Here is a 16,041-nt window from a genome sequence, read left to right as displayed (position 1 = left end):
GTGCTCCCAGATAAAAATAAATGCACTGGCTTTTCAGTGAAACTCCTTTAGTCAATACGCTATTACAGAAAAAAATTGTTTTTAAAGCACACTGTCATATATTAGTTTATCTGTTTTTCTAAACTCACAAATCAAAAAGGGCAATCTCAAACTTAGGACACAGGTTATGTAAACTTTTCTTAGATGATCTGCTCCTTTACAAGTATAATTTCATCTACTACCATGGTCATGTGAGCTCATTTTCCTTTAGAAAAAATGTAAGCTGTCATACCAACAGGTAAAGTCCTGCTACTCCACAGCTGAGTACCAGAATCTGAACATTTTAAAATTAGAATTCTAAAAATTTAGTGAAAACTCAACAAAGGTAACAGATGTGACAGAGAGTTGCAAATTCAGTATTTAAGATTTAATTACTGTGTAGGAAGGTAAACTGAAGTTTTTACAAGCATAATGATTTCATATCTGCTATGTTTTTAAAAACTCAAGCAAAAATTTATTTTTAAGTCAGTGAAAGAGAACAATAAAACCGGCAAAAATCAGTAACTACTGAAACTGAGAGGTCATTATACTGTTTTTACTTTTAGGCATATTTGAAATTTTCTGTAATAAAGTTTTTAAGATTTGAGTTATTACACTATTTTTTAACAAATGAGGACACAGTGATGAATTAAATAATGAAATATTAAGAACCACATTACTTTGTCCTTTTGTTATTGTTACTACTACTATTTTATTTGTTGTTACTTCAACAACAAAATATATCTTTTCTGATCCACTGACACTCTGAAAGCAGTAAGCCATGTGATATTAAATTCTTTCCATCAAGACAGGAAGTTACTTACCTCCTTTAATTCTGGCCAGTCTATAAGGAGAAGTTTGGCTGGTGGTCCAGAAATTAGCTGCACTCGAATAAAGTCAGAAAACTCACGCCAAGTAAAACAAAGATCCTTATTTCCAGGAGGACCTGGAATAAATTTGATGCCTCTTACACTTATACTTTGTGTATTTTCCTAGCGAGGAAAAGTACATTGAGAAAAGACAGGGAGATAATGTTTAGTTTTCAGAAAAATGAAAATGTTGTCATTAACCCATGTGCATACAGATGTGTTTCTGGTAAAACAATGGCAAATAACTTGCACACACGCCAATATTGATATACCATGAATTTCATTTTCTTGAAAGAAGAAACTGAATTTCTTTTTTGTGAGGAAGAGATCTCAAAGATTCTGGCTATGTCCTTTTACCATATCTTTTTCTAGTTTCTCTCTTATTTACACTTACACTGTCTCCTTTCTGTTCCCCAAATAGCCTTGGGCAATGTGCTTGCCCAATACCCTTTGCACTTGCTCTTTCCCTCTGTCTGCAGCATTCTTTACCAGATATCTACATGGCTTTTCTTGAGGTTTTTGCACATGGGATATCTTGTAATCAGAGGGGGTCTTGCCTAACCACCTTATATAATGGCACTCTATTCCCTTACCCCACTTTACTTTCCTTCTTATCACTCATTTCTTACCTACAACATGCTCTCCTCATTACAAGGTGATCTCCAAGAAGGCAGGGGCTTTAATTTGTCACTGCTCAATCTCTGGTACTTAGATGCCTAACACATCATATTAATGGGAATTAATTAAACTAGCCTGCAATTTTTGCAATGTGATTGAATGATATAAACGGATTCCATACTGGCAGAAGCATTGTAATATCTGCATTTTAATAGTGACGCTTAATGATTTCATCACCTTAAATTTCCACTAAGTACAAATTGATTCCAACAGACATTAAAAATCAGAGTTAAAATTTCATGTTTTATTTTCTGAAACAACTGTTTATCAAGAACATTTTCTGTAAAAAGACATTGCAAAATAATCAAAATTAATCTTCCCCAAAACCCCACTGAGCACAAGGGAATTTTTTCAATATTTGGAAAACAAATTAAATATAATATATATTTTTGTGAGGAAGATTAGCCCTGAGCTAACATCCAATGCCAATCCTCCTCTTTTTTGCTGAGGAAGATTGGCCCTGGGCTAACATCCACGCCCATCTTCCTCTGCTTTATATGGGATGCCGCCACAGCATGGCTTGACAAGTGGTGCGTTGGTGCCCGCCCAGGATCCAAACCCGCTAACCCCAGGCCACCAAAGCGGAGTGCAAGCATTTAACCGCTACGCCACCAGGCCCGCCCACAAATTAAATATTAATTAGTACAACACTGAAAGTTCAAAATACGTCAAGTCTAGTAGAATTCCACATTTAATAATGAAACACCAAAAGCCCTTTTGAAGAGGTGATTTCTTTTTTTTAAGTTGTGTTGGAAGTTATTCTGGCTTTACTTCAGAATTTGAAAATGAAATTTGTGTATGCATTTACAAATTGTAGATGAGTACAAATAGAATTAAACACAAAATTTTGAAAGATACTAAGATCTGATGTTCAAATTATCAAAGGAATGTACTTCAGAATAGCAGTACATTTTATGTAGATGCAAAAATGATTTTAAGAAACAATGACATATTAAAACTACTATTTTTAAAAATAAAAACAGTGTTTCTTTAAAAAAAAAAACTTCAGTTAAAAAAATAAAAACCAGAAGGCTCCATTTCTCTCTGCAGACTGGGGGTAGCCGACTCCTGCTATTAGTCTGAAAGTGAGTCAAGATAGTATACATCGGTTATAAAATGACAGCATAAAGAAAGTCAACTTGGCTGGAGAATAGTGAGCTATGGGAGGAGAAAGGTGTGAGATTATGCTGTGGTAGAATACTACGGGGTATTTCAGGCCATGCTAAGGAGGTGGAGTCTAAATTTAAAGCGTAAAATGCTGATAGATCTGACAGGTGGCGTAAGATGAGAAATGAAAATTGATGCTGGATTTGTCAGGGGGAACAGAGCAGAAAAACATGATGAGAGTGGCCTGTCTGGGAATGACAGAAAAGGAGGTGAAAACAGAGAGTATATACAACTCTTCCAAGGAGTTATACAATCATAAGGAGGAGAGAAATAGGGCAGTAGATGGACAGGGATTTAGAGCCAAAGGGAAATGTTGGTGTTTTGCGTTTTTTTCGGGAGGGGGAGGAAGGGGAGACTGTTATTTAAGACGAAAGATATTATATTATGTTTAATATGCTGATAGGAATCTAATAGATGGGGAAAATGGAAGATGTGGGAAGACAGGTTACAATTTAGGAGCAATCAGTGAGAGGATGGGAGTCTGTGCATAAAGTGATAGGAAGCCGAGATTGTTTATGCATAACAGTGGGAGCACTGTTATCTCCTGATTTCACCTACATATAGGGTGAAGCTAGATAATGGAAGAACCTGAAAGTCAAAGAGCAAACCTTATCTTTGTACAGTAAACAAAAGATTATTAAAAGTTCTTTCAGCAGTGCTAAGATAGAGTGAAAGTGGTGTTCTGAAAACTAGAAAATAATAGCATAACAGACTAGTGGAAATAGAAACTCTAGTTAGAAAGAGCAACAAGTAGGCTATTCTTTTTGTTTTTTTTTTTTGGTGAGGAAGATCAGCCCTGAGCTAACATCTGTTGCCAATCCTCCTCCTTTTGCTGAGGAAGACTAGCCCTGAGCTAACATCTGTACCCATCTTCCTCTATTTTGTATATGGGATGCAGTCACAGCACGGCTTGATGAGCAGTGCGTAGGTCCGTGCCTGGGATCCGAACCTGCGAACCCCAGGCGGCCAAAGTGGAGTGCGTGAACTTAACTGTTACACCACGAGGCTGGCCCCAAGGCTATTCTTATGATTTTTCTGTCAGGTAAAAAGTGTAACGGAGGCTCCAAAGGAAAAAAAGAGTTTTAAAAAGCATTAAATGCTCTAAATGGATTCATCTTTACTTGGGCCTTAGAATTCCTCCTCTCTCACCTACTCTGGCCTGCCAGGTTCCTTGAAGGCCCAACTCCAACATCTCCTTTTCCTGCAAGCTATCTTTGATCTCTCCAAGCAGAATGCATCACATCTGCTTGCTTGTTTTAAACTGAAATAATTCCACTAGGGTTCTTATTTTTCAAACAAGTCTCTAACTGCATAGTTGTAAACTTTCATAATTAGTTTTCTCCCCAGCATCCTATGCAATGCAGGGGGTGTGAGCACCAAGAAATTTTATTTAAATAGCTACATGAAAAACTACCTTCAAATAAATACCAAAATATTTATGGATGAAATGACATGATGTATGGAATTTGCTTCAAAATGATATGCTAAGGGGGGAAGTGATGACTGTTGAAGCTGAGTGATGGGAACATGTGAATTATACTATTTATTCTATTTTTTTGCATATGTTCAAAATTTTTCATTATAAAATGTTTTTTAATGCCTTTTATGATTTTTCATTGTAAACACCTAAATCAAACTTCTTTTAATTATTTTAGTTTCCCCCCAAATTTTTCTTATACATAAACCAATGGTGTAAGCCAACTGCTATGAAAAGCAGCAATACCTGAAAAGTAGTTTTCAAATGTGAGCTATCAAGTCCAATCCCAGCAATTCCCAAGGCAGATAAAGAAGTTGGTGAAAATGCTTGAATCTGATTTCCATACTGATCTGTAACTATTATAACTATAAAAAAGGCAGAGAAGTTTTTTAAAGTGTTATCTTTTAATAAAAGATATTTATATCTTTTATTAAATACACAATTAAAATTATGCTTAGAAACTCACTCTAACTTTGTTCTCATGTATTTTTTTGTAAAAAATAATTATTCTCACTTCTTTTAAAATCACTACCAAAAATATCAAGAATCTACATAAGTATATTTACATTTATATATTTAATACGATGCTGACGTTAGATTTTTTAACATGAAAATTTAAAGGAAATAATTTAGCACTATGTAATATTCTAGATATAAGAAAAATAAAAGATACATATGAATCCACTGATATATTTACTTTATACTTTTAATATTAACTATTATTACTTCTAACAAAAGCCAACAAACTACTTCTGCCTAGCTGATTTTTCAGTTAAGTCAGCCCAGGCAAAGATAGTGAAAATACTTCAATCTTTTCCAGCAATGGATTTTAAATCAATAATCATATATAAACCCAAAGATTTCCTTTCAGATTATGTATGCCAAAACATGAACTTACATACTATAGAAGTGTTTTAAAGAAAAAAAGCAGGCCATACTAACCTATTTCTCCTTGAAGCTCTTGGCCCATCTGTACTGTTTTTCCTCCTTTCAACTCACATTTTAGATGTTTAGGTTCATCAGGCAGTGGTCTGAAATTGGTTAACAAGTTTAAAGGCTTTAGATACACCATTAATTGTAGAAAAAAATTAAAATAGTAGAGTAACATATATAACACTCACTTTCTAAAACTTAAATAGTATATAACACTCCTCCAAATACCTCTATTAACAGAACATCACTATTAACCCCAAAGGAAACAGAGAAAAGACAGCTTCCAAAGAAAGTAGAAAATACTGACCAAAAAAATTTACAGAAATGTTAAATCAGTATTTACGTTGGATTAAAAGGCAATTACGACATGAGAGCACTGAGAAAGAAAACTGATAGGTCAGTAAGAATAACTCATCACGAGATCTGGCTGTGGTTGGACAGTAGTCAGAAAATTTTATCTCAAACATGGACCTATTCTAAGTGTTGGGAATAATACGGAAATGGATAGAGGAATTAAAATGAAAGAGGTTATCGGAAAAGAGGTGCCCAAGGAATTGACAGGCCAGGGTAGAAAACAGGTTTTTTCATATATTTACTTAAGTCTTCCCCTTTTTTATCAGTTCTATGTATTAGGTCTGGTTGTACTCAGTTTTGAAAATCATCACTAATCAATGAAAGAATTTTTCCTTCTGAACAACACATTGACTGATCACACTGTATCTTTTGTATTTTTCACATCTTTGTCATTTTGCAGGTATTTTCACTATCACTTGCACTAGGAGGACTTTCCTTTAAGGAAAAGAGGGCCAATTAAGTACAGGGTTATAGTGATACTAAGAATTAATCACCGTCTCCAGTGAAGCTTTCCAAAGACAACTTACCATATTTCACAGAAACTGCGATACTTTCTACATTAAAAAACAACTTTTACAGGTGCGTTTTGGAGAAAAGTATTTTGGTTGCCATATGCTGAATTTTGAAATACCCTCAAAATATATTATGCCGACAAACCTTACTGTAAATGCACTTTCCAAAGACACATGATCATCTTGGTATGAAACCTGGCAATAGCGCATATCTTTTACAGATGTTGGTACTTGTACATCAGGAAGCAGGCCCTGTAGCAAGTGTTCCTTGTTAATCTCAGGAGTCCAATTAACCTAGGAGAAAAACTATTTATTTAAGAATAATATAAAGCTTAGTCTAATGCCCGTCTACTGCTACTTATCTTACTGAAGGCTCTTAAAGTTAAATTACAAGCCATCGTCCCCACCTCCAAAGAAAAAGCAAGTCCCTTTATGACCAGAAATGATGGTGGTTCATATATTACTATAATAAAAAAGTATCTTCTTCTTTGTCTTTGTTGTTAATGTTGCCATATCTTTCAATGCAGTAAAATAAAAATTCTTAAGTAGTTCTTTAGAGTTCTGCCACAAGATTATCACTGTGGTCATTATAGTTTCAATGTAACATATCTATCAAATCATGTGATCAATTCTGAGAGGGAATATTCGATTGGTTTTTTTTGTTTTTGTTTTTTTGGTGATGAAAATTGGCCCTGACCTAACACCTGTGCCCGACTTCCTCTACTTTGTACACGGGACGCTGCCACAGTATGGCTTGACCGCAGTGTGTAGGTCTGTGCCCAGGATCCAAACCTGTGAACTGGGGGCTGCTAAAGCAGAGTGTAGGAACTTAACCACTACACCATGGGGCCAGCCCCTTCAATTGTTTTTTCGAAAAGAATCTTATTACAGGCTTTGAATGAGATCTGGGCGGACTCATTCAACAAGGTAAGAAAACAGAAGTTACATCCCCTGATGTAATTAACATGCTGGCCACCTTGGTCTTAATCCACTCTTGGATGCTTTTAGCTCTATTTTAACCTTACATCTCTTGCATTCAATATTTTAATTTGTTACTTATCTATTTTTTTAAAGTTGATTATCCTATGCTATCCTACTTTCAAACTTCCAATCCTTTCTATTTAAGAATTTTTAGCTCAACTTCCCTTTAGCCTTCTATAGATGTGATTCTTAAATCATTGATATTTAATATTTTGATCCTAGTTTATGTTGTTCTAACCTTCTTAGTAACCTTTTTAGCTTTTTAAATCACCTTTTATTCTTTATCGTTTTTTTGTTTGTTTGTTTGTTTTTAAATAACGGAAAAAGCAAGCAGGATTTACACAAAAGGCCCTCTTCCCCCACCCTAGCTGTGCTATCCCTTCAGTCCTTTCCTGGTTCAGTTCGGGTTGACTTTCCTCAATACTGGAGAAATCTCTAAAGACCACAAAAACCACTATAAAAAAATATTATACATTTAATAAAACAGTGGTATTTAATACCTTTTACTGTCAATAAAGAGGTGCATGTTTTAAAATCTTTGGAACCCAAGAAATACATAACTACTAGATTTGAGGCAAAATGTGTCAAACGCAGGCCACAAGCTTAGAGAACGGCAAAAAGAAGGTTATATACAGAAAGAGTCTCTGCAGTCAATGTTTCTTCTTAACCTTGATAAGAAATTAGAATGTGGAAACATTATTACGAGACAGCAAGGAACCAGTTCAGAAGCCAGGTTCCTGGCACCACTTTTGAACCACTCACCTTCAAATCTGCTGATACAGATAAAATGACTTGCCTCTCCCTTCCAAGCAGAATCAGGATTATTTCTCTCTCAATCCTCCTTTCCCTTATGTTTGGTTTGAAAATGCAAATTTGTTCTAATACAAAGTATTAGGGATTTGAGTATAGCCAATTTTACTTTCACTTACGCCCAATTTCATCCATGAAAACAATAGTTGAACACAGAAAACTGTACCCAGCTGAACCAAGTCACGTAGAAATACACAAAACGACACACCTCAAACACCTACCAGCCACCTCAGCTAATTTTGTGTATTGAGCCACAAGTGTCCACATCTAGTGGAGCTTCCACCACTTCACAGTAACTCATCAGCTGCAACCTTTCCCGCACGCACTTCCACAAAGTAAACTCTCATATTATTATAATGTTTATGGATTCCTTGATGATTTAATGTGTTACTGTTACTGTTTTTGGTAGTGTTTAATTAGTTTCCTATCTTCTTTTTTTAATGAGTGAGTGATGAAGTTTGAGTATTGTGCCTCTAATTCCCATTTTCCCCATAAGCCTTGTGATTTTTAAAAATTTTTTATTTAGTTATTTATTTGAGGTCACATTGGATTATAACATTATATAAATCTCAGGTGTCCATCATTATATGTCAACTTCTGTACAGACTGCATTATGTTCACCACAAAAGTCTAGCTGACATCCGTCAGCAGACACATGTGCCCCATCACCTCTTTCGCCCTCCCCAGCCCCCTTCCCCTCTGGTAATCACCAATCTGTTCTCTGTACCCATGTGTGTGTTTCTCTTCCACATATGAGTGAAGTCATATGGTGATTGTCTTTCTCCGTCTGACTTATTTCGCTTAGCATAATACCCTCAAGGTCCATCCATGTTGTTTCAAATGGGACAATTTTGTCTTTTTTCATGGCTGAGTAGTATTCCAGTGTGTGTGTGTGTGTGTGTGTGTGTGTGTGTGTGTGCGCACGTGCACACACACCTCCCTCATTTTGTTTATCCATTCATCTGTTGATGGGCACTTAGGTTGCTTCCAAGTCTTAAGCTTTGTGATTTTTACTGCACCATATTACATAGTACAGTGAACTAACTGTACTTTGAAAGGAACAAGCATAGACTGTCCACTATTCTTTCAATAAGCCAAGTGCTACAGCTGTCTACTTTATGTAATAAGAATCTAACCACTTTGATTTGGTTATCTGTTAAGTGAGATATTAAGTTTCAACGTATAGATTCACCCTACCAAGCTACAAATGATACATTTAGATGACAACAGATTGATGAGGGCCACCTGAAGCTACTGAGAACTGACAAAGCTGTCTTCTAAGGATCATGCTTTTAGAGAGTGGTATACCAACTTCAAATGGCCAAATCAGGGCTCTGTGGTTAACAACACTGTTTCATCATTTGCCTTTAAGAGACCTTTTATTTAGTGCCTTCAGAATAGCTACAAATACACTGCTTTGGTAAAGTGGTGATCTTGATTGTGACTGCAGAAATACAGTTGGTCAGGAAATGCACAACTAAACAAAATGCAAAAGATCAGAATTTTGTTTAAGTTTCAAAATCATTTTTCTAAGTACAAATTTGTCACACATGAATCATTCACATTTCAATCTAGTGCATAAAAAAAATCTTATTTAGACTGGAATTTTAAAAATAGTATTATTTTTGTGATAAGCTTCTTCTTAGAGGCTATCCTATAAAACTTCTTGTTCAGAGTCTTCCAAGCATAAAATGAACAAAATTCTTGCAAATCACCAATCTGTTTGAGATACTTACTTTAATTTTCTCTGCTAAAGCTGATGTTATATGGATTTCTCTTTCTCCTTCATCGTACATTTGAAAAATAAGGTTATGCATAATATCGCCTGCTATCCAATTAACCTCATCTTGATGTTTTATCTGGATTGCCTTTTGTCCTTCCACACTGAATATCTGTAATCTTGCAACATGGCTACTGGGAAGCAACTTAATAGTTTTCTCCACAGGTGCCACATCTTTACAACTCTAGGAAGACAGGAAAACACAAACATACACTGAATGACATCTGTACTGAAAACACAGTTTTTGGCTTTAATGGTGAATCATCTTCTACACTGCTTAATAATTTATTTCCAATATTATGGAAGATCTTATATATTGTTAACATTCATAGGTTTTGTCATTAAGAGAACAATAGACTATTAATAATTCCGTATTTTATACCATCAAGTTATAAATAATGACAGTGGCCACATTCTTAAAATGGAAAACTAGCATTATTTGTACTTAAAAGGATTCCCTTCCCCTTATTTGTAAGTTTACTTAAAGTGTCACAAACTTGTAAAATTTTAATCACATGACACGGATCTGGTAACTAGCATCTATTAATAAGAATAAAGATGCAAGAAATTAAGAACTTTCCATAAAATCAGAGATAATTAGTTGTCACAAAATACAGTATTCAATGGTATTAGGTCACACTGAAGTTTCTAGTGATTATTTAACTCGCTATATATTGGGGTAAGTGGACAAGGTTGCTTATAGCGGGATAAAAAGACTCCAAATGCCCTGAAGGCTGAGCTGGCATATTTATAATTTATTATGGGCACATCAGTGTTCTACAGATCAGTAAAGATGAGGTGGACTATGCTACATAAGTTGATTTTAGGCACACAAAATTAAAACATTACATCATTACTTCATAATCTAGGTATAGTGCATTCCACAACATACACAATTTCAAAATAAGCCTAAGGCTAAAACATCTCTACAATCTTACTTAGCTGATGTCTCCTTCCTCATTCAGTTGTAGTCATTCCTACTGAAGCCCATCCACATGAATAATGACATATTCAAAATTCTTACCTCACAGAATATCAGACAAATTACCCATCCTCTATCATAAGCATATCTTATTTCCCTGACTCAAACTCAAGAGTCACTGCCTTTGGATAACATTTTCTAATTGCGTATTACAGGATATACCTTGGTCTTTGTCTTAACTGACCTGGATTCTTGGTCTTCTGCCTGTAATATTTACATAATTCCTAATGTTTGCTACACTTGCCTCCAAGCCCAGATTCCTCCCTAACTCCAAGTCTTTTCTTCCTGAATCTTCCTGATCTTTTGCAAGATAGCATGCTCAAAAAACATGTTGCCCACATTACTGAAAAAAAAAAATGCATAACAAATATTTGAAGATTATCAAATACAACCAGCTTGAAAAGAAAAGAAGTGGAGGGCCGGCCCCATGGCTTGGCGGTTGAGTGCGCGCGCTCCGCTGCTGGCGGCCTGGGTTTGGATCCCAGGCACGCACTGGCACACCTCTTGTCCAGCTATGCTGAGGCCGCGTCCCACATATGGCAACTAGAAGGATGTGCAGCTATGACATACAACTATCTACTGGGGCTTTGGGGGAAAAAAAAAATAAATAAAATTATGAAAAAAAGGAAAAGAAAAGAAGTGGAATAAAGTTGTCATCTCATTGTAATTAAAAAAACAAAAGCTGTCTTTTACTGTTTTGAGGCTCAAGACATGTTAACTGATGTATAATTAGTAGGAAAGCATCAGTTAATCAACTGATTAGGTTATTCATCATCTACCATATCAATCATGACGCAATCACATTTAAGTATCTTACTTAAGTATTTGTGATCTCACTCAGCAATTTTAGGAGATCAATTACTTATATCAACTGTTTGCCCTCCTCCAGGCTGGCTTTACCTTCAGCCATGATGTATATCCAACAAGTATCTTACTGGCACCTTAACACAGAAATCTCCTTATATAAAAATACTAATTAAAAATCATGTATTTATTTTTTAAATTATACATACAAATTAAATGTTTAAATGTCCTTCAGTGGTGGTTTAAGTGGGGATATATACCAAACTTTCTAAGGAAAAAGTGTAAACTATGAAAAAATAAGTAAATAAAATGGACACATAAATGTCACATTGTAATATAAGGAAAAAATTAATTTTAGGAATATGTAAATCAATAATAGCTATAGATACTGTCAAAGGTTTGATCAAGAAAATTACTAATATTCGATACAAAATGACAAATTATTCAGTATACTATTTGATGTTGCTTTTTCTTCTTCTTTTTTTTTTTTTTTGTGAGGAACATCAGCCTTCAGCTAACATCCGTGCTAATCCTCCTCTTTTTGCTGAGGAAGACCGGCTCTGAGATAACATCTATTGCCAATCCTCCTCCTTTTTTGTCCCCCTGCCAAAGCCCCAGTAGATAGTTGTATGTCATAGTTGCACATCCTGCTAGTTGCTGTATGTGGGACGCGGCCTCATCACAGCCGGAGAAGCGGTGCGTCAGTGCGCGCCCGGGATCCGAACCCGGGCTGCCAGTAGCGGAGCGCGCGCACTTAACCGCTAAGCCATGGGGCCGGCCCGCCTTTTCTTCTCTTTGGCTAAAATAGCCACAAATATCTCATTTTTAAAAATCAAACAACTTTACATAAAATATTATAAAGCTGTTAAAGAATATTTGTATGAAGACGATATAATACCAATGAATAACAATAACAACTTACAGGTATTTCAATTTTAGCTTTAAGCGTCTGGTCTTTTTTAATATTCTGAACTTGAATTGCAGATCCTGATAAAATACTGGTTCCAGAACTACTGCAATCCACAACGTAGATTGGAAGGTTTGGAGCACCTGAAAACTATTAGAAGCATACAAAATAATTTAAGTTGCCAATCAAACGTAACTGATTGTTCAATAATTGTTATTTAAATTTTCAAACACTTCACTACAGCTACTATTTCTTGCTATAAATTAAAAAATTCTAAAAAGAATTCACTGACATTCTAGAGAATATCTGAATGAAAACACTAACTTTCTACAATTCCAAGTAAAATTTTATCTGTTTTGGAAGAAAATCCAACTTCCTCAACCACTAGTCTTTGTTTTTTTACTTTACCTATTTGGGTTTTCCTTTCCTTCTTGTGTCTTTTACTCATCTTCATTTATCCATCCATCCCCAATCCTGAAGGACATTTCTACCATTCTATTCACAAATTAAATACTTCATCTGAAATGAGGGGGATGGACCAAGGAAGGAGAGGGGAGGAATCTTTAGTCCATAAATTTCTTTATGAAACAGTGTAGCTGGCATCTTTATTGGCTTCAGGATACTGAAAACTATTGGCAACGAGATAGCCCACAAATTTCTCCATGGAATAATCATTAAAAGTTCTAGATACTATATAGAGCTTACTATAAAGTAACTAAAAGATACAATCACTTCCATTTACCACAATGGGACTCAAAATAAAACCTACATATTCTTATTTTACAATAGCTTACCTTACAATGAACAATCAATTTTGGCTGTGCTGTTATATTGTCTGATTCATCCAAAACTTCTACCTGAAATGGGAAAGCTGTTCCATTTTCTATAACTAAAATTTCAGAATCAGGTTTCACTTTCAATCGACGAGGGGGACCTACCAGGAAATTACATAATGAAATAATGATTCAAGTTTCTAAGACTGAAATATTGAAATAACAAAAGAAACAACTTTTAACATTTCAAGTTTCAATATTTTATAAATGTCAAAAAAAATAAGCAATATCCGTGTTTTATCATTTCTATGCCTAAAATGCATAGATTCTATACATGACCAGGGTTGTCTCAATTATACAAAAATGTCTGATGTCTAGACTTAGTTTTATGTAACAAGTTATGACATAGTGATAACTCATGCTAGAAATCACCTAAATATGCGAAATCTTTAAAAGGTCCTGGCAAAAAGTATTCAAGATTAAAATGTAAAATTTTATTAAACTACTTCTTTATTTACTAACTTTTAACTTTACACAATGACTGATTTCTCACGCTCATATAACTACACACCTGTTTTATATAATAATGTTCAAAGGATTAGTTCATGTAAGGACATAGCCAGATAGTTTATCTGTTAGTTGCCCACTACTTGGATGTCATAAGCAAGTTAAACAAGTTTCCTCTAAGATTAACAAAAGAGAGTTCACACTTCTACAGCAAGATGACTTCATGTGGTCTATAAATATTGGTCTTTTAAAAGGTTTTAAATATTTTATTGCTTGATTATGTTAAAAATATTTTATTGATTTATTTATATGAATTTTTAAATATTCAATTTATGCTAAATGCTGGTAACATAAATTTACAAAAAGCCGTTACTGGAAACACTTATTTTACTTTATAATATTATTAATTAATGTTTTTTTACTACATGCAGGGCAATGCCTCAGGTTTTAAGTAAGCACTATTCTCATATAATCCTCACAATGCTCTTAACAAAGAAAGTACTATTATTGTCCCCATTTCATCGAGGAGGAAACTGGGATCCAGAGATTAGGTATCTGGTCTAGGTCACGTGGCTAGTGAGTGGCAGACTCAGCTTTAAGTCCCGGCTTATAATTTGAAACCTCTTGACCATTATCACTGTACTGCGCCACTTCCTACTTTATACTTTCACTTTCAAATTCAAAGGAAAAAGTCAGAACTATCTGGTTACTAAGAATTTCACTACCCAAATCCATAATTTTAGCTAACCTCTAAAATAAAAGCATTATAATTGTTTACTAATATGTAACAATTTTTTTCTTATACTTCTACCAATGTGCCAATTTTTATATCTTGATCAATTCAAGCTTGAGGGAAACCTCAAACTCCTTGAATTTGTGAAAGCAAAGAAGCTAATGTTTCTTTTCACTTAAAACCAGTACAAAAGGTCATACACAGACAAAGATACGATCATGGTATTGTTAATGTCACAGCTAAAACGTACATACCAAGCACTGTTCTAGGTGTTTTACAAGCACTCGCAGTTCTCACTTTGCACAGTACCGTGTTAAGGAGAACTCATGTACATTGGAACTGTGTCCTCCCTTCAGTTACCACAGAACCGTGCAAAGAGAGGGCTGCCTACATTAATTGATTTAATCACCACAATGACTCTGTGAAGGTAAATATTATCTCATTTTATACATGAGGAAACTTGAGGCACAGAACAAGTTTACCTAGCTCATAAGTGTCAGAGCTTAGATTCAAATCAAGACGGGCTGATTCCAGAATATACTCTTTGATCTCCAAAACAGACTGCCTCTCATATTAGCCAGCATTTTCTACCCTGTGTGACTTTTTTTTTTTTAATTTTTTTATTGCAGTAACATTGGTTTATAAGATTATATAAATTTCAGGTGTACATACCCTGTGTAACTTTAATGTAACTTCATTTTCAAATTGATGTCATTATCAAATTAACAACATAAACACATAAGAAATTTTTCTTTTCAAAATATGAAACAGTTACAGTTAAACCAGAAAAGGTAAAGAACTGATCCAAGTTCTAATATAAGCCTACAAGTATATCCCTAAGAATAGCGTTCCCCAATATATTTTTAATATTCAAATTTCTCTCCCAAGGTTATTATTAGAACTTCACTCAAGTCTTCCACAATGTTTTTTTGTTTTTTAATTGGTCATTTCTGTCAGTGCTATGTTTGACATTCGAATGTATCTTCAAGACTTATGCTATAAACAAACCAAAAAAACACTTCACCTTTATAAGTATCATTATACTTTATCATAAGAATATTATTTAAAAGGTAAATATGAGGAACATTTCTTAACATCATATTACCTGGTAGTAATCTAATTTTCAAAATCTGTGAGTCTTCTTTTAAACCCGGCAGAATAACCTTCAGATTAAAATTCTGTTAAAAAAATTTTTAATTAAATGCAAGTCTTCAATAAATACTTATGTTGTTTATCACCTCAATGCTGATTATATTTTGCTTTTCATTTTCATACCATTAGAGAAATCCACTCAGCAATTTTATATTGACTAAAATTCTAGATACATGTATTTAAAAGATACGGGTTGAAAAAACTGACATACTGCTTCTTTATAGATAAAAGTCTCTTCAAATTTAAAAGGCATAATCTCTGAATAATGATTAGAATCAGGAACGGCATTATAAAAAGTGTGGGAAAATAGTGAAGTGGAAAAAACCAAAAATCTAGAAATCTCCAAATGCAACGTAGTGTTCTGGATTAGATAGTAGAATAGAAAAAGAACATTAGTGGAAAAACAGGGGAAATGTGAATAAAGACTATAGTCTTTTTAATAGTATTGTATCAATGTCAATTTCTTAGATTGGATAAATATATGATGGTATAATATATAAGATATTAATAGAAGAAGGTGGGTGAAGAGTATATGTGAACTCTATACTATCTTCCCAGCTCTTCTGTAAATATAAAGTTATTTCAAAATAAAAAAGGTTTTAAA

At 34.4% G+C, this 16,041-nt stretch overlaps 1 protein-coding gene across 1 annotated transcript in view; it reads right to left on the bottom strand.

Annotated features, from left to right (window-relative positions):
* The window catches only part of SMCHD1 (structural maintenance of chromosomes flexible hinge domain containing 1), a 129,025-nt gene that overhangs the window by 53,062 nt on the left and 59,922 nt on the right, over positions 1-16,041 (bottom strand). The window contains exons 22-29 of the mRNA XM_058556873.1: positions 15,391-15,463; positions 13,067-13,206; positions 12,288-12,422; positions 9,536-9,763; positions 6,154-6,302; positions 5,152-5,240; positions 4,456-4,574; positions 843-1,010 (exon numbers count right to left, since the gene is read on the bottom strand). Of these exons, the coding sequence (XP_058412856.1) occupies positions 843-1,010; positions 4,456-4,574; positions 5,152-5,240; positions 6,154-6,302; positions 9,536-9,763; positions 12,288-12,422; positions 13,067-13,206; positions 15,391-15,463 (1,101 nt within the window). The remainder of the gene's footprint in view (positions 1-842; positions 1,011-4,455; positions 4,575-5,151; positions 5,241-6,153; positions 6,303-9,535; positions 9,764-12,287; positions 12,423-13,066; positions 13,207-15,390; positions 15,464-16,041) is intronic.

Source organism: Diceros bicornis, chromosome 16 (genome assembly GCF_020826845.1).
Source record: "Diceros bicornis minor isolate mBicDic1 chromosome 16, mDicBic1.mat.cur, whole genome shotgun sequence".
NCBI lineage: Eukaryota > Metazoa > Chordata > Mammalia > Perissodactyla > Rhinocerotidae > Diceros > Diceros bicornis.
This window is presented reverse-complemented; position numbering and strand designations above follow the sequence as displayed.